This window comes from Anopheles moucheti, chromosome 3, assembly GCF_943734755.1.
Source record: "Anopheles moucheti chromosome 3, idAnoMoucSN_F20_07, whole genome shotgun sequence".
Lineage (NCBI taxonomy): Eukaryota > Metazoa > Arthropoda > Insecta > Diptera > Culicidae > Anopheles > Anopheles moucheti.
In genome coordinates this window covers 54678162-54705822 of record NC_069141.1, presented here as the reverse complement: position 1 = coordinate 54705822, position 27661 = coordinate 54678162, and the positions used below count along the sequence as shown (strand labels likewise).

Genomic DNA, 27661 nt, shown 5'->3' with positions numbered 1-27661 from the left:
CCGTAGGGAATGTAAAATATAAACATTTACTGTTTCATCATTTTTGCCAGAGTTCCATTCATTCTGTTTCTGAAGATTGAGTTGTAGGATAATTTAAAACCCTTTACTATTGCATTGCAACTCAACGTTAAGAACCTTTAAGATTTAATTGAATATTATTAAATCATTTTTTATACAATTCCATCAACAAAGTAGGTGTTATTATTTTTATATAATTTTAATATTTTTTAAGTACAGAGATACGCGGTTCCTCTTATACGCGAATTCGGACATACGCGGTTTTAGAAAATTTGACAGATGAACTAGTTTATAGCACAAAATCTAAGCAAAAAGTGGAAAAATTAGTCTAAAATTATATTCTTTGTCATATAAAACATTTCTTTCTAACTTACTTTAATGTAATCTTCCTAAAAATCGTCTGTTTCGGCGAATAAATCAAGTGAAGAGAAGAAAGTCGACTCTGTGACTTTGAAGTATAAACGAAATTGCACCAGGATTCGACTTACGCGGAAATTCGAGTTACGCGGATTTTTCCCGGACTGCCTGTATTTAAATAAATAAATAAATAAATAAATAAAAAAGTAATTCTATAAAGGCAGCTTTATAATCCACATAGACCAATAATGCCTTATCGTTGAATTTGGCCTTGTAGCAAATGATTAGTTTGTTAATTGAGAACTCTTATTGTATGACGAAAAACCTACATCTCTGCCTGTGTTAACCATCAGTTGGTTCTCCGAAACGTTCCGAAATTCTAATTTTCAGTTTAAAATAAACCTACACTAATTAATATGCTGTTTTAGCGCAACAATGAAATTGTGAAATTCTGCTCTGAGAATTTCAATGATATTTGAGATATTTCTCTTCCAATGATATTTGAGATATTTTAATCTAAAAAATAGGATAGAGAAGAACTTTTGATGATTTAATATTTAGAGCGATAGTGTATGGGTTTATGACGTTAGTCCAATCTAATCCAATCTGATATTTGAGATATTTTGTACTAATTGTGTGTAAAAATTAGGAAAGACAAGGAATTTTGGTGATTTAATATTAGGATCGATAATGTATAGGTTCATGCCGTTAGTCCAATCTAAGCGCATTTTTAGTTTATTTTAAGAACTCTAAATATTGCAATAATTAAAATTTCTTTACTAATAAAACAAAAACAAAAAATCGTTTAATAATTATTGTGAAAACAAACTGGATAACTTCGCGAGAAGACGGTTTAAATGTTTGCCGGATGTAAAAATGTGACCAGAAACAAACGCAACCCAGGCTCAACAGTTGTCCCCGGGAACTCATCAAAACGCTAATGATTCGGTCCCACCAGACTATAGCAGGGCCAAACACGGACAAACGCACAGATTTGGTGAATTTTCTCTCACCGAAAGCACCGTGAAGTACCGCCGGGAATAAAGTAATAATTTTCCGCACATAAAAAGCATTCTCGGTAGAGAGTGCCCGGGGTCGAGTGACGATTCCCGGGACAATCGTTTCCGACACAATCGCATTAAATGTTCGGTTCTGGCAGACGGTTGGAAATGCCAGAGAGAGGGACCGAATGGATGGAGCCACCGAATGGCTACGAGAAATAAATTAACAGCAAATCTATTTTCCACCGAAAAATGATGGTCAGAACGGGCCCACGGGGTTCTGCTTGCTTGGATATAGTTCATGGTTGATGTCACGCCGGGGTTAACATTAGTGTTCGTGCGTTCGTCTGTTTGTGTGCGCGGTGAGGTGAGCCGTATCTTTGGTGGATCTCTCTCTCTCTCTCCCTCCCGGTGCGTTCATTTGAATGTGGCCGAGGGTGGGTTTTGGACCCGAATGGGGTGGCATTATTATGATACGGGAATTGAATTGTGGCTTGGACGTTTTTGGTTGATGTCACTGACGGTGGTGGTGCTGTTCCCGATGATGATGATGATGCTGTTGCTACCATACTGCACCAGATGATGATCGGCCTCTGGAGGCTTGCACCTCTCCCCGGCTTTGGTGGTGTTCCGATGGATGGTTGTTGTTCCCATTACTGCTAACGGCTAATAATGCTCATGTGACTTTTTAGTGGTTTGATTTTTAGCAGCAGATTTCGCGTTACGCTATTCTTCGTTTGTCATTCGTCCGACCGTCCGGTGGGAGATGGATCTGCATGATGGTCGGGAAATGTCGGATCGGTAGAACAATAATCGAACAATGTGTTTTCGTTTGCACCGAAATGGACTCATTTGCAACATAGAGTTGGGGTTTTTTTTGTTTAATTGTAGTTTAGCATTTTTTGGACACTGCAAGCATAGCATGGTTACGTTAAAATGGATCTATTTTTTGCCTTGCTTTTGACCCACCAGAAGGGAAATGCCAACCATCCCTTTGTTGGGTTATTTGAACGCTTTATAGTGGGTGTTTTCATTGGATCTAACAAGCTGACAAGCTGCGGTTTCGCCAAATAATACGACATAGTCACTTTGTGGGTCCGTCTAACTGCATCCTTTGTTGAATTTTAGTTTGATGCATGAGTGCATTTAGTATTAGTAGTATTAGTATGCGTGTGTGTGCATTTTTTGCACACTGTAAGTGATTGTTTAAAATAATGGTAATGCGCTTTGTGTTTATCTCACCCTTTTGTGACGATGTGACGAATTGATATGGGATGTGGAATTACCGAAAATTGAGTTCTGTTCTCGTTTGTAAATAATTACAATGTAATGGGTTTGTTGATATTATAGAAAGAGTTAACGAAAATTAGATAAAACAATTTATTAGAAGCTACAGGGCATTAGAATTATTAGAATTTATTAGAAGCTACAGCAATTTAGCTTTATTCTTACAGGGTGGCATCGTAGAACTGATACACTAATTTGAGAGCCCCTGTATTGTGTTTACTGTTACTGTATGTCAAACACATGGGTATATTTTGAAAGATGAGCTTGTTTACTTCGTTTAAATTAATTTTTTTTGTAAACTACAATGGATTCGAGTCGCGAACAAGTAAAAATCTTGCATTTGCAAGGTTTGACAAACATCTAGATTAGGCAGAAACTGTCTCATCTCAAGTTAAGCCGATTATTCATCTACCGGACCATCAAGCGATACGAGGAGACAGGCACGGTTGTTCCAAAGAAGAAACCGGGCAAAAAACGGACTGTCCGTACTCCAGCGGTGATCAAAGCGGTAAAGGAACGAATACGGCGGAATCCAGTTCGCTCGGCGGCGAAAAATGGCGCGTGAAATGAATATGAGCCCCTTTGCCATGCAAAGCATTTTAATAAAGGATCTAGACAACAAACCGTATAAAAAACAGAAAATTCACGGATTAACCAGCAAAAATATTGCCGACAGGGTTACGAGATCTCGCTTGCTGCAGAAGCCGCACGCTGGCCACAAAACCATCTTTTCGGACGAAAAACTGTTCACTTTGGAGGCACCCTTGAATAAGCAGAATGATCGTGTTTATGGAGCATCTCTTCGGGATATACCAGCAGATAAAAGAGCAGTCGAACGGTATCAACATGCGTCATCAGTGATGGTTTGGGGAGCTATCTCGACAAAAGGGAAGTTATTATTTATCGATAAAGGCGTGAAGATCAACAAAGAATACTATTTAGAGCACGTTCTACAACGCCACTTGAAACCATACGCTAATAAGCTTTATGGCAACGACAGCTTTCGCTTCCAACAGGATTCAGCTCCAGCCAATAAGGCTTCGATCGTTTAGGAGTGATGCAAGGAGCATTTGCCATGTTTCATCAGTGCATGAAATGAAATCAGGAAAGTTGGGCGACGTCGGATTCAAGAGACGGTTATTGAAGATATGGGACGAAATGCCGGATGAAGTTGTGCGTGCGGCTTGCAACGACTTCCAACAGGGCCTACGGGCCGTTATCGAGTGCAAAGGTGAAAGATTTGAAATAAATTAAGTAAAATGCAAGCTTAGTACTAATAGATGTTATTTCAATTGGTTTCGAAGAGAAATGCTATAGGGTTTTCAATTTTAATCAAATTAACAAAGTGTATCACTTCTACGATGCCACCCTGTAGAGGTTTGTTGGTATTAAGTAAGCTAGAAGAATTGAACAATGCCTCTTATTCGATTGCAGAAATGTTGAGCAGAAGTGTGATGTATTGTTTATGCAATGTGGATGTACTTAAGAGTTATGCAAAGCTGGTACAAATTAATTTTAGTGGAAATTAAAGGATGTTCAAATCGTTTGATGTTTATTGTAGTTAAGTGAATGTACTGTATACAGCATATTTTTACTTACTTACTTACTTATCCGGCACTACAATCGCTTCGCTGTCTTGCCCTGCTGCAGGAGTCCTCTAAACCGCCCACGGTCGAGCGCCTTCGTCTGCCAATCCATTATTATGGCAATTCTGGCGAACACATCAACTCCGAACTTAATTTGGGTCTATCACGCCTCTTCTGTCCATGTGGCCGACCTAAAAGGCCTTTTGTGTCTTGAGTCGTCCGGTGTCATTCTCATGGCGTGACCAGCCTACTGGAGCTTGGCGAGTCTAATCCGCTGAACTAAATCAATTCCATTTAGTCCCGCCTTCATTTGTCGCGACAGGTGGTTTAAGTAGGGAAGTATCCTAAGATTGTAGAAAGACCGGATGGCAACCAGCATCCTAGCGCGCTTCTCAAGTTATCGTTCGGTGCTGAATTTTGACCCGAGATAGGTGAAGTTTCGAACGACTTCTTAAGTGCGCTCACCTGTTTGTACGTCATCCCTTCTCTCCGTCTTCTGAAGAGTAGACACGCTAGCCCATCTCCTTGTCGCTGATCGCAGTGATAGAAAAGGGCCCTGAGAGTTTTCCATCCACCGTCACCTGGCATGTGACGTTGGTCATTGTCATTCGTGCTAGTATGGTAACTTTGGCTGGGATTCCAAAAGTGCTCAAGGTGAACACCTGATCAGTGGTTGATTTTCTATAGCGGAATCCCCTGTGGTAATTTCCAGCCACCTTTTCAACGAATGGGACAAGACGATCTTGTAGTATAAGGGAGAATATCGGTGCCTGGTAGGAGAGCCTGTGAAACCTTCGAGAGATTTCGGATCCTACCCAGGTGCTAAAGGACAACATATTTTACCAATGCCAGTTTTCAAAAATTTGTAAAATGGCTTTGCCATGAAAACACCACCGCGAAAATGCTTGTGCAAAATCGCCTCAGCACCACGTGCTGACGAAGCTTCATTGTATATTGTATAGATGTGAGGTTACTGTTTTTCATCAAATTGATCTACGGAGGAAATAAAAGAATCCTACAAGGTTTGCCGAGAAATACAGGATTTGACAGGCGATCTGCTCATGTGCTCAAACAAATTAGTACGAGATGGTTAGATCGCTATTACAAAAGACGGTAGGATCTACTGCTAGTAATATATAGAGATGAGTGTATTTGAAATGAATTTGCCGAAAGCTTACCAAAGAGTTATATTTTATTACTGAAAGTTTGAAAAGGATCGGTTTACTAGTTTCAACAACAACAGCGTTTCAACCGGGATGCAATTTGATGTGGCAGAGTGAAAAGGAGAAGAATAAGAAGAATGAAAGAGAGAGAGAAAGAGAGAGAGAGAGAAAGAGAGAGAGAGGGAGGGGGCGTATGGGCGAGCGAGATAGATAAGAAGAATGAGAGACAAATACATCACAAATGATAAAATAATAAGATCATGTAGTTGAAACGGTCAGGAGAGCTAACGAGGCTAATGAGCAAGTTTGCTAGCGAGTCCGAAATGGTCGGGGATTTTTTTGAAATTGGTAAAAAAGGATTTTTGCTTTGTAAATAAAAGTGAGGTAATTTTCACCCCACAATGGATAACAGACGAAAAAAAAATCATACCACAATATAAAAAAGATAAATGGGCTCTCATTAACAGTAAGAGCACTTACAGCTGAATTTAAGCATATCGCATATAAAACGATCGCCTATATCGCCTCAAAACTAGTACAACAAAAGCTCTGCGCCAGAATTTTGGTAAAAGTGATGATGATGTTTCGTTGCACAAAAGGTTCTAGTAGAGGAGGACATGTGAATAGAGCATGGTATAGGAAACGAGCAGCAGTTACACAGTTACCAACTTTGCATTCATTGTTTATGATATTTCAGTGTTCTCACCTTTGCTGTTCTGTTCGGCCTTGTTACGAGTTTCACATTCGATTGCAGAGAATTAGTTGGTCCAGGCTGCATTTTCGAAAACTGGAACCCATCTGAGGAAGGATATTTCATTTTGAAATACACACCGGCCCACATTTCTAATGTTCTTGTGCGTAATTTACAAATAACTTCAATTGCTGAAGAATTTTTTTCAACATTGGGAAAAGTGTTCAACAGAGTTGAAATTCAAGGTAGTGCCATGTTGAAAATGGCTTCATTACCGACAAACTGCAATGTGAGTGTTTTAAGCATCTCCAAATCATCGATCATTCAGCTCAACTTTGAACAAAACACCTACATAAAAGGCATATACTTTGCAAAAAGTCCAATGAGAGTTATTCCATCAACGGTGCGCAATCTACTCAAATCGCAGGAAATAGCCATACGCATGACGCTGGTTGCAAGTGTGGATTTCAACTTGTTTTGCAACTTAATAACGATGAAGGTTTTAGATTTTGGTCACAACAAAATCACTCACATTGTTCGTCCCACCAATGCATCTTGCATACCATTTATGAGAGTGTTGCAATTGGAGCATAACTTACTGGAGGAGATAAATTGGGATGTGTTTTGGACATTTAAGGAGCTGGTAAAAATTGATTTAAGTGATAATAAAATCGAGACGCTTACGGGAACGCTGACGAATCCGAGAATACAAGTTGTGGCACTTGCTCGCAATCAATTAAAAGTACTAGATTTTTGTAACTGGCAGGGCACCAAAATACCAAACTTAAGCGTATCTTTTAATATCTTAACTCGTGTTCCTCGTTGTCTGTATAAAATACTACCTGAGGATACAAAAGATTATCTTCTGGCTGTAAATCAAATAGATCGTTTTGAGATAGAAGATATCGAGCAGTTACCTAATATAAAATTGCTCGATTTGTCGTACAACAAAATCCCTTCGATTCCTTTGAACGAGAGTTTGTATCCTACGAAGCTACGTGAACTTAGATTGTATAAAAATCCAATCGTCAGCGTTCCAAATTTGACATTTGAGAGGATCAGCCTAAGGCTTGCAGAACGGGAGGGTATTGGGTATTTCCCGCTAAATATGCGGTTAAATGGCTGATAACAGCGGTTTTATGATGTTTGCTTTTCGATGATTGATTATGTAAAAGAATTTTTAATTTAATAATAAATTTGATTGGTAAAAGTTTATGTCTCGTTCAAGAATAATTAAGTGCAGCTTGCGACATTTTTTGTATAACGATCTTTGGTTACTACATACTACATTTAGTATGATGTCACATTTCTTTTTACTGTTTTATTTTCTATCTATCTATCTCTCTCTCTCCCTCACTTTCTGGCGTAACGGCCTTCTACAGTAATATCTGTCATTTCTGGCTTATTAGACTTAGGTGTACCATGTAGCCGGATGATCAGACCTTACTACGGGTTTTTATCCCGGATTGGATTTTGCTTCAGGTTTATCATGTGAAGACCAGCGCCGCTACCATTACACCTCTAGATCGCGACGAACATTGTATTTTATTATTCTAAAATATACTAAAAAATATCAGTATTGCTAGACATGAACACAGAAATAGTAACTTAGAATGCTCCCCGTAACGCGGAAATAAGTATTGGATACCTACTGTTGCAACGCAACGTTCTTTCCAATTCTTTTTCACCACCGTATACGAGTTTCTTAGCATCAATTTTTATTTCCTACTTTTAAACTTTACGTCTGTCGCGGAGCACTTTCTTAGGCGGTTTTTAGTGCGTGGGGTTCGGTTTTGGGCAGGTGGTTCGGCTTGGCGCGGGGTGTAATTCGGCTTTGCGAGGGGTGTAATTCGGCTTGGCGAGGGGTGTTAAAAAATTTCACGTCCTTTCGCTGGCGGGTTTCGATTGTGAATGCCCGAAATCCGATGGCGCATACGCGATGGCCGTTATCCTGCTTTTTCGCGCCTCGATCTCGATCCCTTTATAGCATTATCCCTTCGGTAACGGCACTGTCACCCGTCACCGAGCTGTCACCGAGCTGTCACCGTCATTACGTTAGGTGACATAAACAAAAAACAAATCATCCGTTTTAGACCACATGTACCGACTTCACCGTTGTCTACAACACCTACCTTGAATTAACGATGTTTTAATGGGAATTAAATTTCCGTGAAAATTCGAGATACGTGGAAACGAATTATCCGTGAATCTCGGTTAATGGCGTAGGCTCAACTACGATCATTTGATTCGTGGTGAAAATAGTTAATTTGCATTGCGATATGGACGATCTTCATGAGTAAAAAGCAAACGGTAATTCATGATAAAGGTGATGACATAATGATAACTAATTCCAAAATAGTATAGTGAATCGTTCCCTTCATATATTCACCAAGACATTAATGAAACGAGTAAGCAACAGTTTCTGTAGCACTACATGAGGTGTTTTTGGTGTTAAAGCTATTTTGATGATCAGCAATAATGACATCCGGTTTGCAGTTTTTAATGATTTTTTTACGATTTATATACTCATTAACTGTAATGGCATGAGCTTATTTTGACACAAGACTATAAAAGATCGACTACTCCGGAGGACACGTAGTACGCCAAAAGTTCTTCAGTTGAGATTTCGTTCTTTACTACACAATTGTTTATGGGATGTCACTCGGCACGTATAGAACATGGTACTTACAGCATTCAGAAGTGAAGTGTTTTGTAAAATTTGTCACTAATTGTGTTTGTGATTTTCCAGTGTTGTGATCATTGCTGTTATGATCGGTCATGTGACGGCTGTCTTATTTGATTGCACAGAAAGAGTAAAATCGTGTCAGATTGATAATTGGAATCCATCTGAGGAAGGATATTTCATTATGGAACACGCATCCCCGATCACTTCTCATTTGGCAGTATCTAACGTACAAACAATGTCGATTGACGGAGAATTTTGCAACGAACTGGGAAAATCTTTCAAAACTATTGATATTCGTGAAAGTCCAAAGCTAAAAATGGCTTCTTTCACAAAAGATTGTAATGTGAGTTTTTTTACAATTTACATGTCATCAATCATGGAGATCAACTTTGAGCCTAACATCCATATGAGAAGGGTAATAATCAACGAAAGTCCAATGAGTATTATTCCATCTACGGTGAGCAATTTGCTGAATTCGGAGGAAATCATCATACGGAAAACGCAAGTTTCAAGTGTAGACTTTAATTTGTTTTGCACTTTACACAAGCTGGATCATTTAAAGTTGTCCTGCAACAAAATTACGCGCATTGTTCATCCTTCCGAAGCACCTTGTGGTCCTTCACTGAGGGTGTTGGAACTGCAATATAACTTACTGAGGGAGATAAATTTGGAAGTGTTTTGGACATTTGAAGAGTTGGTAAAAATAAACTTGAATGGAAATGTGATCGAGACGCTTACGGGAATGCTGACGAATCCAAAAATACGTGACTTGTTGCTAGTTAACAATCGCATAAAGATGCTAGATTTCTGCAACTGGCAGGGTATGAAAGTACCTAACTTTAGTGTATATTCAAATAAGTTATCTCGTGTTCCTCGTTGTCTGTACAAAGTATTAGCTGAAGGAATAACATCAGTTAATCTGGCGTTTAATCAAATAGATCGTTTCGAAATAGATGATCTCGAGCAGTTATCTAATTTTGAAGTGATCGATTTGTCGTACAACAAAATCCCTTCGATTCCTTTGAACGAGAGTTTATATCCTACGAAGCTACGTGAACTTAGATTGTTTCAAAATCCAATGGTTAGCATACCAAAAGGTACATTCAAGTTAGTCAGAGTGGACATGGCTAGGTCAAAGCATGGAACATATTTTGCTGTGGATTTAAGGTGAAATTTCTATTAAAACGACTTTTTTTGTCATCTTTAAAAGTATGGTTTTTCTGAAAGTAGTATTAATGAGAAATATTACACAAGTAAGCATAATTTGGTGTTGAAGACTGCTATAGCTCGTTTAATCGTCGATGAGCAATATGCTTCTATATTGATGTGTAATTCATGTACTGTACACTGTCCAGTACACGCTGATGATTGTCTGCGAACTTCAAATTTCGGCAATATTTCAAACGCGCCTTGTACCATCTGTCAAAATTGAAACGTTGCTAATAAAGATCAGAAAAAAGGAAAAGAAACGCCTTTGAAACGCGTGAACTAACAAACAGCGAATCACAAAACTGGCGTACTGAAAAACTGTGCACAACGCTACAGAGAATACCAATTTTGGGTTTGAAGTCAATGAGAATGAACGCTGTTAGGCTAGAAAACAGAATGAATGGTCCAAAGATGCCCGAAAGAAACTCCCTCTTTGAAGCATGACCACCAACCAAGAAAGGTGAAAAGTGGCTGGCTATTTTATGTCAAATCGCTTTTGGCCAACCCGAAGAAAGTGAATGATGGGAAAAATTGTATCGTCGGTAGTTTCTTACAAATCAGTTTTTTGTTTAAAAAATTATTTGATTTCAGAAAACAATTTGTGGACCTACTTCACGGTACTATACGGTTCAGTAGAATGATGAAATGTAATGGGTTTAACGGTAAAATGAACATAATTCGAACCCTATAGGTGCAGTGGCATCTGACAAAATGGTGATTAATTTGTTAAAACGGAGCATCAAACAATTTTTCCACTCTTGAAAATTGACGAAAAATTGACAAAAATGCACACAAACTATCTAGAATATTACCACAATATATCCCAACTCTCTTGACAATTTATGCAGAATACAAAACTATGGTAGCAATTTCTTTTGGTTACTCACTGCAGGAAATCTTTTCGATTATGTGTAAATTTTTGCTACTTTTTGTTCATAGTGTACTAACGCTCGCGCGTTAAAGGATGCAAAAGCGATATTGCGTAGCTGATCAACTGTTTTTGTCACTTGATACATTTTCCAGCAATTGGCCAACTTCCGTGGCCCTGCACCTAATGCTTGATTTGGGTTGCCTAAAGTATAATGGGCTTTATCACGAAGGGGGTTTCGGAAATGTGTGGATGTGTTTTGGACATTCGCGGAGTCCAAAAAACCATACCAAAGATAGTATAACAAAACAAATACTACAAAGTGGAAGGAAAAAACTGGAGATACAATAAGGAAACTAACAAATTTTATAACAGAAAAAAATAGAAATATAAGAATAGACAAAAAGAAAAAATTAATAGGAGGCCATCACCTCTTGCACCTCTTTCGCATGGAGAAAAAGCATGATAAGAGGATCGCCGAACTGCCAGAAAAATAAACAAAGGAAGAAAAAAAAATAAAACAAAGAGCAAAAAAACGAAATAAAAATGCAGAAAAAAAATAGGCAGAGACTCTAACTACATGTCTTTTGCTCAGCAAAATACATGGTAGTTTAAAAAAGTCAAAGCATAGTGAGAAACAAGAACGAAAAGAAAATAACAATTGACTAGAAGACCCACAGAACAACAAAAAAATAAGATAAGAAAATAGATAGATAGGAAAAAAGGAAAATAAACTAGCCTACCAACGGCAATTTCAAAACACAAAAAAGAAAGAGAAATAGACTGACAGGTCTAATCTACAAAGACAGTAAAACTCTGATTATGAGCCAACCTGGCATCATAGGAGGTAAACACTGTCGACAGAAGAAGAAGAAGAAGAAGCGCTTGCTGGAAAGCCGAAGCAAATACAAATTGAGCTGGTGGACATAGAGACTTTAGTGGCGCTGACATCATAGTTTCCTCTTCTGAGTAGATAATTGAAAACGCAATCCAGTCACAAAAATCACGCATGATGAGGGCACGGTCAACAATGATAGGTTAAATAGTGCTAAAAAATGATAACTTAAAAGCCTACCAGAAATACATTGTAGTGCAACAATATTAATGATCATCTAATCGTTTTCAAAACAAAGTAAAACTTGAAATAATTTTACGATGCATTTGCGGGGTCATTTCAGTGCGTTTTTGTTTTCTTTCTCGCCCATTAACTATAATGGCATATAATATTTAATATGACACATGGCGCGACTATGGCTAAGATAGACTGCGCTGCAAGGAAAGCAGATCGACAGACGTCGGTTCGAACATCAGCCGAGCCGAGGTGTTTAATATTATAGAGCATAAACGGAAAAAATATGTCAAACTGTGCATATAGAGCTTGGTACTTGAGATGCAAAAAGGATTTAGTATTTTGTTGCAGTTTTTAATTATTTGTGTCTGACATTACAGTGCTGTGATCATAACTATTCTGTTCGGCCATGTTGGGGGCTTCACATTCGATTGCAGAAGATGGGATGGCATCGTCAGTGATATCTGTTACTTTGATAACTGGAACCCATCCGCGGAAGGATATTTCATTGTGAATTACACGCCGGTCAACATTTCGATTGTTTTTGTACGTAACTTGCAAACAAACTCAATCGACGAACAATTTTGCAAGGAGTTGGGAAAAGTGTTTGTTCGAGTTGATATTAATGATAGTCCTTTGTTGCAAACGGCTTCATTCACAAAAGACTGTAAGGTGAAAGGCTTTAACATCTACAAATCATCGATAATGCTGCTTAGCTTTGAACAAAACAGCCACATACGATGTGTACGCGTAAAAAGAAGTCCAATGAGAGTTATTCCACCTACCGTTGGCAATTTACCCAACTTGCAGGAAATCGCCATACAAATAACGCAAATTGCAAGTGTGAATTTAAATTTGTTTTGCACATTACACAGGCTGCGTGTTTTAGATGTGTCTCGCAACAAAATTACCCACATTGTTCCTGCAACCACAGCAGAATGCATACCGGCATTGCAAATTGTTCTGCTGAATAATAATGCACTAAAGGAGATAAATTTGGGCGTGTTTTGGACATTTACGGAGCTGATTCAAATTAACTTAAGTGGAAATAAGATCGACACACTTACTGGGAAGCTGACGAATCCGTTACTACGAAATTTGGTGCTTAGTCGTAATCACATAAAGGTGTTAGATTTCTGCAACTGGCAGGCAACAAAAGTTCTCAACTGGAATTCAAGTTTCAATAACTTAACACGTGTTCCCCGTTGTCTGTACAAAATATTGTCACAGGATTCTTATTCGGTTAATTTGGTGGCGAATCAAATAGATCGGTTCGACCTAGAAGATTTCAAACATTTACCTAATTTAAAAGCGATCGATTTGTCATACAACAAAATTGCATCGATCCCTTTGGACGAGAGTTTGTATCCTTCGAAGTTAGTTGAATTGAATTTATACCAAAATCTAACCATTAACATACCGAATGGAACGTTTGAGAGAATATGCGTATATGTTGGAAAACCGGTGGGTATTTCATATACGCTCGCGGATAAACATTAGCACTTTACTTATGTTGTCAATTTCCGAGACGAATGTTTTGCTTTGTTGAAATAATAAAAAATGTCTTAACTTTGAGTAATGACTCCTCATTGCTGTATTTCGTTTCAAATAGTAAACCTTGAAGTGAATCTGTTCTGAACTAACACTATTGTAAACAGTCCGATCTTTATACCAGTCCGATCTTGAGTGCGATATTTCTCAAGAGAGGGCGCTGCCGTCGACTCGCAGATCCCGAAGCAACGTTTGACTGATATCGAGAGAGGCTGGGTTGACGACCGAGAGGATAAAGCACATCATTCGAGCTTTGTGTTTTTTGTGTGTTTGTGTTTTTTAATCCTTCAAAGAATAAAGTGTTAACATAACTTTTATGTCGAACAGACTTTAAATTCGATATTCGAAAAGAGCCTGTTGTGGTGCCGCAACAAACACTTTAGTTTGTCTTGGTGTAAGAAAAACAAATTGATTACAAGAAAGTCCTTATAATTTGAAAATATTCGGTTGTTAAACTTAATATTTCAATTATATAATTACATAACAAGGAGCGGCCCGGTGCCATGATGGTAGCGGAGCCGGTCTTCACACGAAGGGACCGGACCAATCCCCCGTAGCAAGGACTGACTATCCGGCTACGTGGTATAATAAGTTGATACGGCTAGGCCGTTCTAACGAAAAAAAAAATAATTACATAACAAAGGTTGACAAATAGGTTGTTTCTTTTTTTCTTACTCTAAAAACTACTTTGTATTTGAGTGCGTCGTCAGCTTGGATATTCAAAATGGTGACCTCATTTTCACTCATTATTCTTATTGCTTGCATGTACTACCTAATATTAATTAGATTTGTGAATTATCCATTCATTAATCAAAAGAATAGCATTCATGAATTTATGATTAGTCGGCGGAATGCTGAACGACAAAATCATATTTACCAATATTGGTGATGGTTAAATTTAAACAATGAATTGATAGAATGTCTAACATCAAATATAGTAGTTCTTAGTGACTGTTCCGTACGGGGGATGTCCTACGTTGTGTTTTTTGGAGTTTGTTAAAATTTGTATCTTTCAAAATATTCTTGGCTCTGATAAGAGCCGTTGGGGTTCACAAATGGGGTTACATGTCTTGTCTGCAGACCAAGAGGTGTAAGAACAAAGAGAGAGGTTGAACCCCAAATTTAGGCTCCTTTTATATCCTCTGGTGAGGATCTCATTTTTATTTCCATATGTTTTTGGGGATATCACTGGACACTTCCAATGTCACGTTCGCTCATGACCCAATTAACTTTCTCACGTCAGACGCTTGCCCAAACGTCTGATAAATCGGGATCGAACAGTGACAATGGTTTTTTTTGACATTGGTACTGGACTTACTTACTTACTTTTCCGGTGCTGTAAACGCTTCACAGTCTATTAATGCTTCGTATTTCTCTCAGCCGCTTACGGTTGAGCGTCGTCATCTGCCAATCCAATATTTTGGCATTTCTTGTGGACGTTTCTACGCTATCACTCCTTCTCAATTTGTCTCCTTTGTCCATGTGGACTTTACGGGTTGGTTACAGGTTGTTCTGAGCTTTGTAATATAAACAATATTTGGGACCGTTTAAGCTTTCGAAATATTGTTGTTATACAGAATGAATGAATGAATGTTACATTGAGTTTTATTGAAAGTATTTTATTTTAAATATAAAAAAGTGACATTCCTGACTTTTAATAGCTTGATGCACTTGACAGCTGTAGCCACTTGCAGCACGAATGGATCGCATCTGACTCATCATCTCTTGCTATCGGCATCCACACACTCGGACTGCGAGATCTAGCCATGGCTTTGTGGCTCAATGGCTCCAACTAAACTGGACCGATTATTATGAACCATTATAAAGCGATCTGGCGAAACACGTGGCCGCTGCGATTGTGTACGCACGGGCTGTGTCATAGCAGCGCTCGAACAGCTGTTATGCACTCACCCCCCGGGCACAAACCCGCTAGCGATAGGGAAGGTGGCATTTTAGTCACTTGCACATTTGCTGCCGGGGGCCGCGTATTTGCCGATGGGGTTCGACCACACTAAATGCGAGAAGGAAAATGGGGCAACTGTTGCCGTCGAGTCTATTGACAAATTTCGATTCAACGAGCGTTGATCTAATTTTGATGCCCTGGCAACGGATATTAATCCGCTTGGCTTGAAACACACACACATACTCGCACGTCCAGGCAGGCAGGACTCAAAAGGATTGCATGCGAGCGGTGGCGTAGCATCATTGGCACCATTTGGGGCGATATGTCCAAAAACCGAGCCACCGTCGACGCTACCGCTGTAAACGTGCTTTTCATCACAAAGGCCACGCAGATTTGCCTGTAGCAGCTGGCCGTGAGAACCTTTCCCTAGCCGTGGAACCGTGGATTGTCAACGATGCTGGTCACAGCGCAAACCGCGTCACCAGGTGATGAGTGATGCCGATTTGATATCGATATCGACTCCACCCAGCCCAGGTGGATCGATTTCGGTGCGAATATGTACGTCCACAGCAGCAACACAGCAAGCACTCTGACGTACTGACATTTAGCGATACCGATTCATGCATACACACCCACAAGTCAAGTCAAGTCCAGGAACCGGTAAAGGATGCTCGAATGTTCCGGGATGATGGATTTTATTGGGCGGCACTTAAATCACACTTACCTGTGAAGGATGAATGGGATCGCGGGTAAATTTTCACTCTCACACTGCCACCGGTAGGTGGATTTCCGTTTTTTTTTTTTTTTTGGGGCACAGTGCCAAACATATTTTCTGCCCTGCCTGCATCGATGTGGTCTGGGGTGCATGCGAAAGATGCTGATGTGGGAAAAACCCCGTTTGGAAGCTGTCCGTATGCGGGGTGGAAAATGAGGAAAAAAACACGGAAGCAGCCACACAATCATCGTCAAATTTATCGACTCTTTTCGTCCCGTTGATCAATCGATCGTATCGTTACGCAGGACGAACGGGTTTGATCGACGCAATCGATGCAATGATGCCTCGGGAAAGCGATTGAATTTTCGCGCGCGTGAAGAATTATGAGGCTCCGGATAGGAAATTTTGAACCCGTTTTGTTTTTTTTTTGTTAGTTTCGTTAGGCACTTTATGCCAGGCCGCGGATGGAGTCGTTATCGTGCTGTGTGAACTGGCCGTACACCGGGAGGCCGCACTCGGACAACGAAGAGACGATTGATGAAAATTCTGATGGAAGTTAATTTAGTGCACATAGCAGACTGTGAGTGTGTGAGTGCGCCATTTAAAACAGTTCACTTTTCCAACCCGCTGTCAATCGCCAAGTGAAAAATCAATCGGTCGTTAGATTTTAATCCAAGATAAGTGTTTCATTACGGAGATGACGAACTGTTTCGGTGGTAAATGTCTGTAGCTAGTTTTGAACCTTGGCCGGGACGAACCTCGAAAAGGACGTTGTGAGCTTCAAGCGTGATCCTTGGAAAGTTCATAATCGTTCACGCATGGATGTTCCCTACCGGATGGGCGGAAAATCCATCACCCACTTTAGTTCGCTGCGATAGTATTCGTATGGCGGGTGATGATAAATTTTAAGTGCACTTGGTCCGGTAACGATTTTTCTATACCTTCCCGCTCTATTTTGCCATTCGTTTTTTTTTCGGCCAGCACGCATTTAGCGTTCCACGATGGAGTTGAACTGCGGAGAGGGAGAATTATTAATTTAGCGGAAATAAACTAACCGTTAGCCGACGCACCGATTTATTTTATTTGTTTTTTTTTTGTACACGGGAACCTTTTCGGGATGATGTCACTTTACCGGTTTTATGTCCAGTGAAATATCTACACCCGGATTGAAAGCAATCGGCCGGAAAGAGGGGACCCAAGAGGCTAAAGAGAACCGAACGGTAGAGCACGCGTTTAAATGATATAAATATATGGTCAATAGAATTTTCATCGGTCGTCGATTGATGATGCGGTGGTAAGCGTCCGGTCAGGGGCAGGAATAAAATATAATCGGATATTGAAAACCGAGGGGGAAGGACATTATGCGGAGCGGGAGTGTTGGGTGAATTTTGCCGGCGCGGTGGAGTTGGGAAGACACGATTTAAGTTAAAGCACAAGACGCTTACCCTTCATTCCCGATTCCCGGGGATGGAATGTGCCACCGGCCGTGATGATTGATTGCCCCCGGAAAGAATGACCGCATTTATACTGTAAGCGGTTACGATTTGTAGGCTGAAGGCTTGTTACTGCCAAAAATGTTTCCTTTCGAGATTACATGGCACTTAAACTTCCTCACTGCGATTTGGGATTTGAGCTTTCATGGAGCATGCGGACGTTAGAAAACGTATTGTTGTGTTTAGTTTTGTAAACACGCTTTAAATATCATACCAACAATTACAATCATTACACCTTTAGTTACAAATCTCGGTAATGGCGGTTGATGATTGGAAACGATTTTCACTTAATCATGATTTTAGATAACTCACACCATTTGCTTCGTGCATCCTAATCATTCGATCGATTGTGGAAGTTGTTGCTAATGTTGCTTACTTGCTTATTTGCCTGTAACTCGATTAACGAAGAGAGAGGATAAATTATGAAGGCGCACTAAGGGCTGCATAATCGAAAGGGAACCCTCAGAACCACCCCGGAGCACGATGAGTCAATGTTAGCAACCGAAGTAACCGACAGTTTGTTTCTGTTCGACTGTCGATGGGTATTCCGCTGCGCGCCTTCGATCCGGGGTCCTGTTTTGTTGAATCGATAACCGGCGTAAATGCGGAAGTAAATTGATACTACCTGCGTGACGGTCTACCATCTTGCCCGGGGGAAGTTTTACAACCCCGTCACGGTCCCTTCATGTAGGGGAGGGTCCAAAAACGAAGCAATTTCTCATAACTTGCTTGCGTTCGGCAAACTTTTCGGAGTTGCCACAGTGAGCCCCCTAACGTTCCCTCGTACGTTCAATTTCCGGCAAAAGTCCCCGTCCCCGTTTCGGGCGAGGCAGCTGGCGGTCCGGATGTGGATCAGCAAATCCCTTCGCACAACCAACGGAACCGGTACGGAGGTGTTGTTTTTCCTGCTGGTTCAGCGCGAATCCGGCAGGGGGGCCTCAGTTTTTGACTGCGAATAAGCGGAAAACTTTCCCATAAACTCCATCACCACCCGTACGCCGCATGCCGGGCTGAGTTGCTGGCGTGTTATTGTTGTTTGTTGTTACGGCTACTTGCTGTTGTAGGCAATATGTTTCCTGGCCTGTGAAACCGTTTAGCCGGGACAAGATGGTCTAGTTTTATCGGATCCGTGTCGGATGCGCGGTGAAAGTGGTGGGTTGCGGAACTCCAGAACTCCAAGCACGTCTAGCACTACGCACAATCGCATAAATCTTCGCCGAATCCGCTGCAAAACTGCTACTCATGTCTTTATGCATTAATATTATTTTGATTCGATTTCCAATTGCTCGGGAGCAATAAATCATGGGGCCCGTTTTACTAGAGTGCGCTCGCGAGAACGATTTGACGTTTAACGTTTGACGTTTGACGAGTAGTTCCGTGGGGAATGGTAAATGGGAATTTTATGAGTTTGTTTACTGGTTGTTTGGTACCAAAACAAATGGAGCAAACATTTCGAGCAACGTGGAATCGTAAAGGGTAGTAAGCTCTTTTAGTTGTTGTTACAATATAATTGCTTAAGAACCGAACTTAAAGACTCGAACACTAATCCGATTTCATTTGTACACGTTTCGCCCACCACCGCTAGATGGCTACATCATCGGTAACTATCTGCAGGCAACGGACCAGGACATCCGAGACTTCTTCTGGACCGGTTCCGGCGATGGGCCGAGCTCGGTACTGAACCCCTTCGAACGGTTTCCAATCAGCGAGGATGCCATCATCAAGACGGCCACGGTTGTGGCCACCGTGTACATCGATCGCAACGGCGGCCCGGACGGGTACGATGATCTGTGCATCTTCGACTGCCCACCTGCGGTGCCTGGCGTCCGTGGCGACGATACGGACCCGGTACCGGCGGACGAGGACGACTACGGCCACACCGTCGATAACGTTACGCCCACGGATCGACGCTTCTGGCTGATGACCGTCATCGGTGGGCTGTACGGACGGCAGGACTATCCGGCACTGGAGGGCAAGCTGGCCAAGCTGTATCGAGTTGCGTTCGCTAGGTAAGGACAAAACCGATGCTTCACCGTACCGTACCGGTGGACAAGATCACTCACGCAGATTTCCTTTTTCTCTTCCCGGGGGGGCGGGGTGGGCAGGCAACAGGCATTACATCTCGGTATCAACGGAAGCAGCAACAACCAACACAACAACAACACACTCGAGCAACAGTCGATGGGCGAGAGTGAACGAACCCAACGCACCAAGCGCCGTGTGCCACCGTACGGCAATTCTCGGCAGGATGAAGAAGGCTTAGCAACGCAACAACAAAAGGCTGGCACGGTTGGGCAGAAACCCGAGTCACTTTCCGGAGAGCATCCAAACCCGGGCGGCGCTGCCCGGGTACTGCTGAATGCGAACGTCATTGCGTACGAACGGTTGGAACGTCGGCGGCGGAAACGTCGAGGACGGAAAATCCTGCACAAAAGAGACACGGGCGAGGTGATCCGGTTGGTGCAGGTGGACCACGGTGCCACGGGGAGTGACGTTCTACCGGTACCACCGGTAGTGGAAGTCATCGGAGGACACAACCCCCAGGAGGAGCAGCAGCAGGACGGTAGTGGCGGTGGTGGGAGTGGCGAAGAAGCCGACGAACAGTTACGGTATGTTACGGTTTGAGACCGCGGTCCAATCACCCAACTGTCCCACAATCCTGTGTACCGTGGTTGCCGATTTGTTTCCCGGTCTATTGTTTGCCATATGTCCTGTTTTCTTTTGTGTTGCTTTTTTTTTTGGACGTTGCCATTGCATGCCGCTCTTTCCCGAGTGGCGTTCGCTTGACGTCGAAAAATTCAAAACAAGCCTCCGTATCGCGTGCATCGCGGAGGGTAGAATGGATGGCAAATGAAGAGAAAAAAAAAGAAAAACCCGGCAGGGAATGAAAGACAAAGACTCCAAACGGCCTAACCTACTTGCGGGCGCATCCTCTCGAACGATTTGCTCGATATTTGAACAAATGGCTTCCGTGCTCTTTCATGTGTACATGTAGCATTGTGTGTATTTGGGTAATCGTTCCAGTACGCTGCACGGTACCGCCGATGGAGGCCCCGACCGGACGGTGGTTAGGCGCAATCACGACAAGGATGCATACTCGACCGGTCGGCGGAAGGTTCGGATCCTGATACACAATACCACCCACTTGCGGGAGGAGGATCGATTGTCAATGGATGACGATGGTCGGGACAACAATCGCTCGCAGAGTGGCCGGACTGCTGGTGGTGGTGGACCGACGGGCAATGCGAAGTAAGTGCGTACTTGTGGTTGCACGGAGTGGCCGGTGTGGATTCCAGCAGAGTAATGCTAATAGGAGACAGGACTCTGAAGTGCAATAGGGATGCCGAGGGGGGCACAAACCGAAAAATATGCTTTTGATCCTACTTAGAGGGTTTTGTTTTTGTCGCTGTGTGGCTCGAGTGTTTGCCATTGGATGCCTCAGTTCCGTAGGTACATACAGTGGTCGTCAGTAATATATAACAATCAAAATCATTGTTATTTTGTTTTTTGTTTTTAAATCTGATTATGGTTCATAAATTCAAACGAATGATTGATCTGATTGTATATTGTAAAGATTTGTATGAGGAATAAAAATCAGACTTAAGTCATGCTTCCATACAAATTGATAAATCTTTGAGGATTCATGAATCGTTGAGGGTTCATGAATCTCTGTGGGTTCATGCTTTTTTTGTGAGCCGATTTGTTATTTAAAAAATTCCTCGTTAAAGATTGATTTTTATGATTCCTCCCAAAATGTTCGAGGGCCACACTATTTGCTACATATCGTGAGTGATATTTTTAGACAGCTTTGATTATGCTATGTGTTTGTAGGTCAAAACGTATTGCTGCTCTACCAATTTCATAACCTATATATTTCATTTTCTGTTTTTTAGTTAGTGATTGGAAAACAATTTAAAACATTATTAATGACAGTGGTAAAGAATCACTTTGAATTCGTTACTATCTAATGGATCACTATGACTACAAATTGTCTGTTCCAAATTTTGTCATTAAAACACACAAGTTTAGCAATATGTCACACCCTTTATAGATGCAGTACCACCATACCATGTTTTTAAAAGTGGTTTCCATTAAAATTAATACCCGGATGAAAATGTTTCTTCTGTCATTATATTGAGTTGAAGGAAAACCTTATTTTATTGACCACCACTGTAACTGTGGCATAGGTTTATTGTTTTTACTATTTTGGATTCATATTTATAAGGAATTGGCAAATTCAAACTGTCGATTTATCAAAAAGTATTTTTTAGATAATTTTTTCACTCACTATTCACTATTATACTTCACTATTTAAGCTGTCAATGCTACGTTTAGTCATGTAGGAGTTCATTTTCCCCAGAGAGTAACTTCGTTAGAAGTTAAGCGTATTAAAACAACTACTTTGAACTGTGGTCTTTACTTTTGCTAAATTAAGTGGGCATCCTCTCCTGCCCTTAGTGTGTAAAAGTTCGACGGTAACCGTATATTTGACCAAGGTTTTCCCTCTCTTCCCAGCCACACGCTGAACCAAACCGAAATAATCTACTCAGTGTTTGTGGGAGGCTTGCCCGTGCTAGCAACAACGGCCGCCGAAGACATGAAGCTGATGTCGCAGGACGAGATGGAGCACGTGCTGGAGACGATGGTTTACCTCAAAGCGGACCGTACGTACCTGTAGTGCGCACCGGGCAGGTTTGAACCGGCCACGCTTAATAACCGAAAAACCCAGGACAGGACCACGCTGCCGTAAAAACCGCAGAACTTGAACTCGTTTGTCGTGGTTTTTTTGTTCCGGGTGGTGCACTGTATACTGAGCTTTGTTCCGTTTTTCCGTACTTTGCAGCGTATCTGAAGGAGCCCCAGGCGACACCGCTGATTCCGTCGACACAGAACGGCAGCGGTAACGTGATAGCGTTGATCGGCCAGAATCCGAGCCTGTTTGTGGTGTCGTGTGTGGCGGCCCTGCTGCTTGCGGTGCTGTGCGTAGGACTGTTCCTTCTGGCACGCGGCAAACGGAAGCACATCGGCGAAATGAAGAAGTGAGTGGCATTAGGTTCCCGGAGCTTACCGGAGGTACATTTGATGCCCGTGTCCATTTTGCAGGCTGGAGTCAACGCAGGCCCTCGTCATGCCGGGAACGATTACCGAGGAGCTGAATGCGCTGAAAACGGGTGAAAGTGGTAGCAGCCGACATCCGTCCCCTTACATGCGTGATCCGTCTGCTAACGTGAGCCTCATAGCACAGAAACCCTCGCCCACGATCCATTTCCCGCTGCCACCGATGACACGGCCAACCTCCTCGTCCTCGAGCTATTCGTCCGATTCGTCCGTGTACTATCCGAAGCGCAAGCAGAAACATCATCACCACCACCATCATCAGCAGCAGCAGCACGAGCTGCTGGACGAGAAGTCGGTCAATCTGAGCAACAAGCTGCAGAAACAATTCCACCTGCAATCGCTGCTGACCGTGCACGGTGGGCCGGAGAACGTGTACGCTTCGGTCCAGAAGCCGAAGAAGGAAAACAAACGGCGCCGGAAGTACTTGGGCGAGAATCGGGTCGGATCGTTCGAGGGTGGTGCGGGACTGGTGCCGGCGAGGAGTCCACTGACGACGACCACCGCCAGCAGCGTTAGTCCGAGCGATCGTTCGTATGACGATCGCGAACCGAAGCTGGTGCCGGGCCCGTACGGGCACAGCGAAACCTTCAACACGGATGTGATCCTGAAGCACTATCTGAAGCGCAAGCCGCTGGTAGGTTATGGCGATGGCCATGGGTTGCCGGTGGAAGCCTTGAATCGGGACAAGATCCGCGTGCTGGAGCAGTGCGGCGGAGGCGGTGGTGGCGTGTCGGTGGATTCCGGCAGCATTGGATCGTACCTGAGTATGGCTTCGGTGAAAAGTTTTCCCAGGTGAGTCCAGGTTTTCGCTTGGCCGTCTTGGTGGTCGTTTGTCTAAAAAGGAGTCTCCTCCTCAAATAGATGCTTTGTGCCGGAACCACTGAGCCGTGTACTGGAGCCAGTCACCATGACTCACTTGGATCAGTCAGATGCGTACGCGGAGGGTATGAAGTCGACCGGGCCAGACACGGCCGGTACTAGTCAGTACAACACGGACACCGAGGTTCACCTATCAAGGACTCAGAGTGATGGCGCTGATCCGGGCGTGGTAGGACCGATCGTATGGCAGATGCACAAGAAGGAAATGGATGGTAGGAAGAGTTCCCAAGCAAGTTAACAGGTCGGCTGATAATTGTTTGGCCTAACACATAGATCGTGCTAGAAGATTTAATTTCATATCATTTTTAGTTTGTACCAAACTTCAAACGAGTTCTGTCAAAATTTGACAGCAGTCGGACAATAATCTAGTAGGCTAGAGCATTTTGTGTGACGCAACTTTTGTGTTTTGAGTAATCATGGAAAGGAAGGAATTTCGCGTGATGATAAAGTATTGGTTTTTGAAGGGGAAAAATACAATCGAAGCCAAAAATTGGCTTGATGAGGCTTGAGTTTTTGGACACTGCTCTTCCAAAATCAACCATCAAATATTGGTATACTAAATTAAAAAGTGGTGAAATGAGCACTGAAGATGGTGAACACAGTGGATGCCCAAAAGAGATGATTACAGACAAAAACATTAAAAAACACCACAAAATTATTAAAAGCAACCGTAATGTGAAGTTGATCGAGATAGCTGACACCCTAAAGATGTCTAAGGAACGTGTTGGACATATCGTTCAGGAGCATTTGGATATGAGACAGCTCTGTGCAAAATGGCTGCCACGCGAGGTTACATTTGACCAAAAACAACAAAGAATTGATGATTCGGAGCAGTGTTTGGAGCTGTTTAAGCGAAATTAATTCGAGTTTTTGCGTCGATATGTTACCATGGAAGAGTCTTGGCTTCTCCGCTTCACTCCAAAGTCCAATAGACAGTCATCCGAGTGGACTGGACGCGATGAACCTGCTCCAAAACGGGGAAAACGTAACAATCAGCTGGCAAGGTTATGGCGTCAATTTTTTGGGATTCGCTAGGAATGATCTTCATCGACTATCTTGAGAATGGAAAGACCATTAATTGCGACTACTTTGTGAAGTTATTGGAGCGTTTGAAGGTCGAAATTGCCAAAAAACGGTCACGGGAAAACAGGAAGAAAAAAAAAGGTTTGTTTCATCAAGACAACGCACCGTGTTACAAATTAGTGAAAACAATGGCAAAAATTCATGAATTAGACTACGAATTGCTTCCCCACTCATCATCCGAAAAAAAAGGCCTTTTTGAGGCAAGGGGCAAATACTACTACAAAAATGGTAACGAAAAATTGAAAACCAGCTATTATCGGTGTAACGTTGCATAAAAAAATATAATTTGGCAAAAAAAAGTGTTTTACTGTCATAGGCCAAACAATTATCAGCCCAACTGTTAATTCTAAATCGTTCCTCAACTACATTTGACTTACATCTTCCAGAGATCGCTAGCCCTATGCGTGATCCAGTGTTGACGAGGAATCGCTTCGAGGGTCTGCTGGAGGGTGCCATTCAGCTGTACACCGATGGGCCCGAACGGGAGGAAGAGCAGAAGAACTCGATCCCATTGCCCGGTGTTATCCGGCCGGTGGAAAACCGAGGAAAATCAGCTGTCGTTGTAAGGTAGATTCGGTACCAGGACCGAAACTCGCTTATGCACATCCTTCAATCTCCCTTACTAACTCCCAAACACCGGTCCTCTTTCGATATCCTTTCCGTAGAGAAACATCCCGCTCGTCATCGGCCACCATACGCCCGGTAACGGCCGCACCGGTACGTAAGCCCGCTGACGGGACGAGGTTGACGAATCCTGCCTCACCGACGCCCGGTGGAGCGCGCGGTGGAGCGTGGAGCAGCGGGACCCACTCACCGATGGTACGGCCGATGAGTGCCGGCCCGTTCCACACACCGTCCGGGCCGGTCGGTGGGATGGAAGTGACGCGCATTACCGCACCACAAAGTGTTCTTCAATCGACGGAACTGTCAACGGCGCCATTGCTGCAAAACATCATGCAGGAGCTGAAACGGTTTCGCAACGAGCAATAAGCTAGGAGCATCCGACCGGCAATGGATGCTGCCTTGAAAAGCAATATCGTGTAGGAGATAGTGTTCTGTTTTTTCCTCCTTATTTTCCATATTTCCTTCTCGATGGAAAATGGATTTTATATACGTATATTTATACATATACACTTTACTATTATACATGTACTGTACAATATCAGCTTATACCAGACGAATGGGTATCGTCCCGAGCAGGTGTTCGTGGTTTTGATTATTTCGGGACCATTTCGGTAGGTGGCCCGGGCTGGGCTGGAAAGGTGTCGAACGTGTCGAATAGAATGCGTTGTACCTTTTTACGCTTTTCGGTCGCCCACTCTCAGGCCACCGGGTCCCATTCGGTAGCATTAGTCAGTGTCGGCATGGCACGTAACTTTATTGCGGATAACAAATAAACGAAGTGAAAAACACAACCCATGGATGGATAAATGCGTAGAATTTTAAGCAAATATAAATCCACACTGGTGGACACTTTTTTCCAAGGAATTTTTAAACGCACTTTTACCGGTTCCCAGTTCTGTCGGTGTTCTGAAATCCCAGCACAGAAAAGAATTGATAGACATTAGAACAAAAAAAAAACCCGCATGCACATGGAAGGCGGAAATACAAATCGAATTAAAAATATTCTAATATCCGAAATATGATGCAAAATAAAAGCGGTGGAAAACTTAAGCGAACGGTGGGAAAAAAAGAACGCGAACGAATTACTATCAAATCCCACATCGAGGATGGACGTTATGCCGTTCTGCAAACGTGGAGCAATTTTTCAATGCATCATAAAAGTCATGTACGGTGCGAAATTCGTGTGCAATTCGGGCACATAATAATATTTTCCAATTCCCGGTTAGATTCTCGCATTCTCCTTACCGCCGCTGGACGGTGAGTACTCCACGCTGTATCGATTTGCTGTTGACCCTGTTGCGGTTCGGCCGTTTGTTCGGGTATCAACTGGGGGAAAAAAATAATCCTTTTTCCCCCCACTTTGTTGAGGCTCCCTTTCGCCTAGCTTAGTCTCAATCACTTTGGGCTAGATAGAAAAAAAGTCGCATTGGGACAAGTGTAGCGAAAAAAGAGAGAAAAAATAAAAATAAAATGTTAAAAATAGTGTATGATTCACCTATACGAAAGGGACACTTTTTACCACCGTACACTTGTTGCATTCCTATGTCACCACCGGGGGAATAGAAGGGATGGAAAAAAGGATAAAGCTAGCGATTAACGAACCATAAATCAGCAAAACCTTGATTCAATGAATGCATTTGAATTTATGCAACGTGGAAGATAATTTTGAAATGATACGGATTTAATAGCGCACGTTGTTTGCAAGCGGTCAGGATTATCGGCTAGCACACTATAACGGCAACAACTGTCCGGTAGGTGAACCCATGCAGCCGTCCCCCGGGTCCAGCAACAAATCGAATTCTATTTTATAATTTATTTCTTTTTAATCCAATAAATCATATCGAGTAATAAATGCTGCCCGGGCGCTGCTGACATAAAGCTGGTCCGCTTCATGGCGTTTCGCAGGCGGCACGAAGGAAGCTTAGGACCGACCGGGTTCGATTGGTGGAACAATTTGCTGCTTGTGCGATATGAGGTTTGTTTTTCCGACCATGTAACGGCTCAATCGCTATTTGTCCGCAATTGCCCGCTTGTCGACCTCTCTCTCGTCGTCGTCGTCGTCGTCGACAATATCCACACGTGCAACGGGTTCGCTTCCGCTAAGAAGCTAGAGCTTCGGTTACTTTGATCAGCGCGTTGGTTGCTTTTAAGGATTTTCCTTCACTTTAGAAGCTTTGGATAGAAAATCCTTGCCCGTGCTTGTTGTTCCAGCAAACCACAACCGAACCAACTGGACAAGCATCCACGTGGAATCCACGTTTGGTAGTTTTTGTTTTTCGTTTCGCCATTTCCTCACGTTGAACCGTGCGCTTTTTTGCCGTAACACTGATTTGAGATGCTTATCCCTGTAAATAGCGCAC

The 27661-nt window shown here is 42.5% G+C and overlaps 1 protein-coding gene across 1 annotated transcript in view; it reads left to right on the top strand.

Annotated features, from left to right (window-relative positions):
- LOC128303533 (uncharacterized) overlaps positions 1 to 26071 on the top strand; it is a 31010-nt gene extending 4939 nt beyond the window's left edge. The window contains exons 2-10 of the mRNA XM_053040516.1: positions 19183 to 19606; positions 19703 to 20206; positions 20622 to 20846; positions 22113 to 22261; positions 22441 to 22636; positions 22701 to 23507; positions 23577 to 23806; positions 25064 to 25244; positions 25343 to 26071. Of these exons, the coding sequence (XP_052896476.1) occupies positions 19183 to 19606; positions 19703 to 20206; positions 20622 to 20846; positions 22113 to 22261; positions 22441 to 22636; positions 22701 to 23507; positions 23577 to 23806; positions 25064 to 25244; positions 25343 to 25667 (3041 nt within the window). The 3' untranslated portion in view covers positions 25668 to 26071. The remainder of the gene's footprint in view (positions 1 to 19182; positions 19607 to 19702; positions 20207 to 20621; positions 20847 to 22112; positions 22262 to 22440; positions 22637 to 22700; positions 23508 to 23576; positions 23807 to 25063; positions 25245 to 25342) is intronic.
- Positions 26072 to 27661: the final 1590 nt, after the last annotated feature.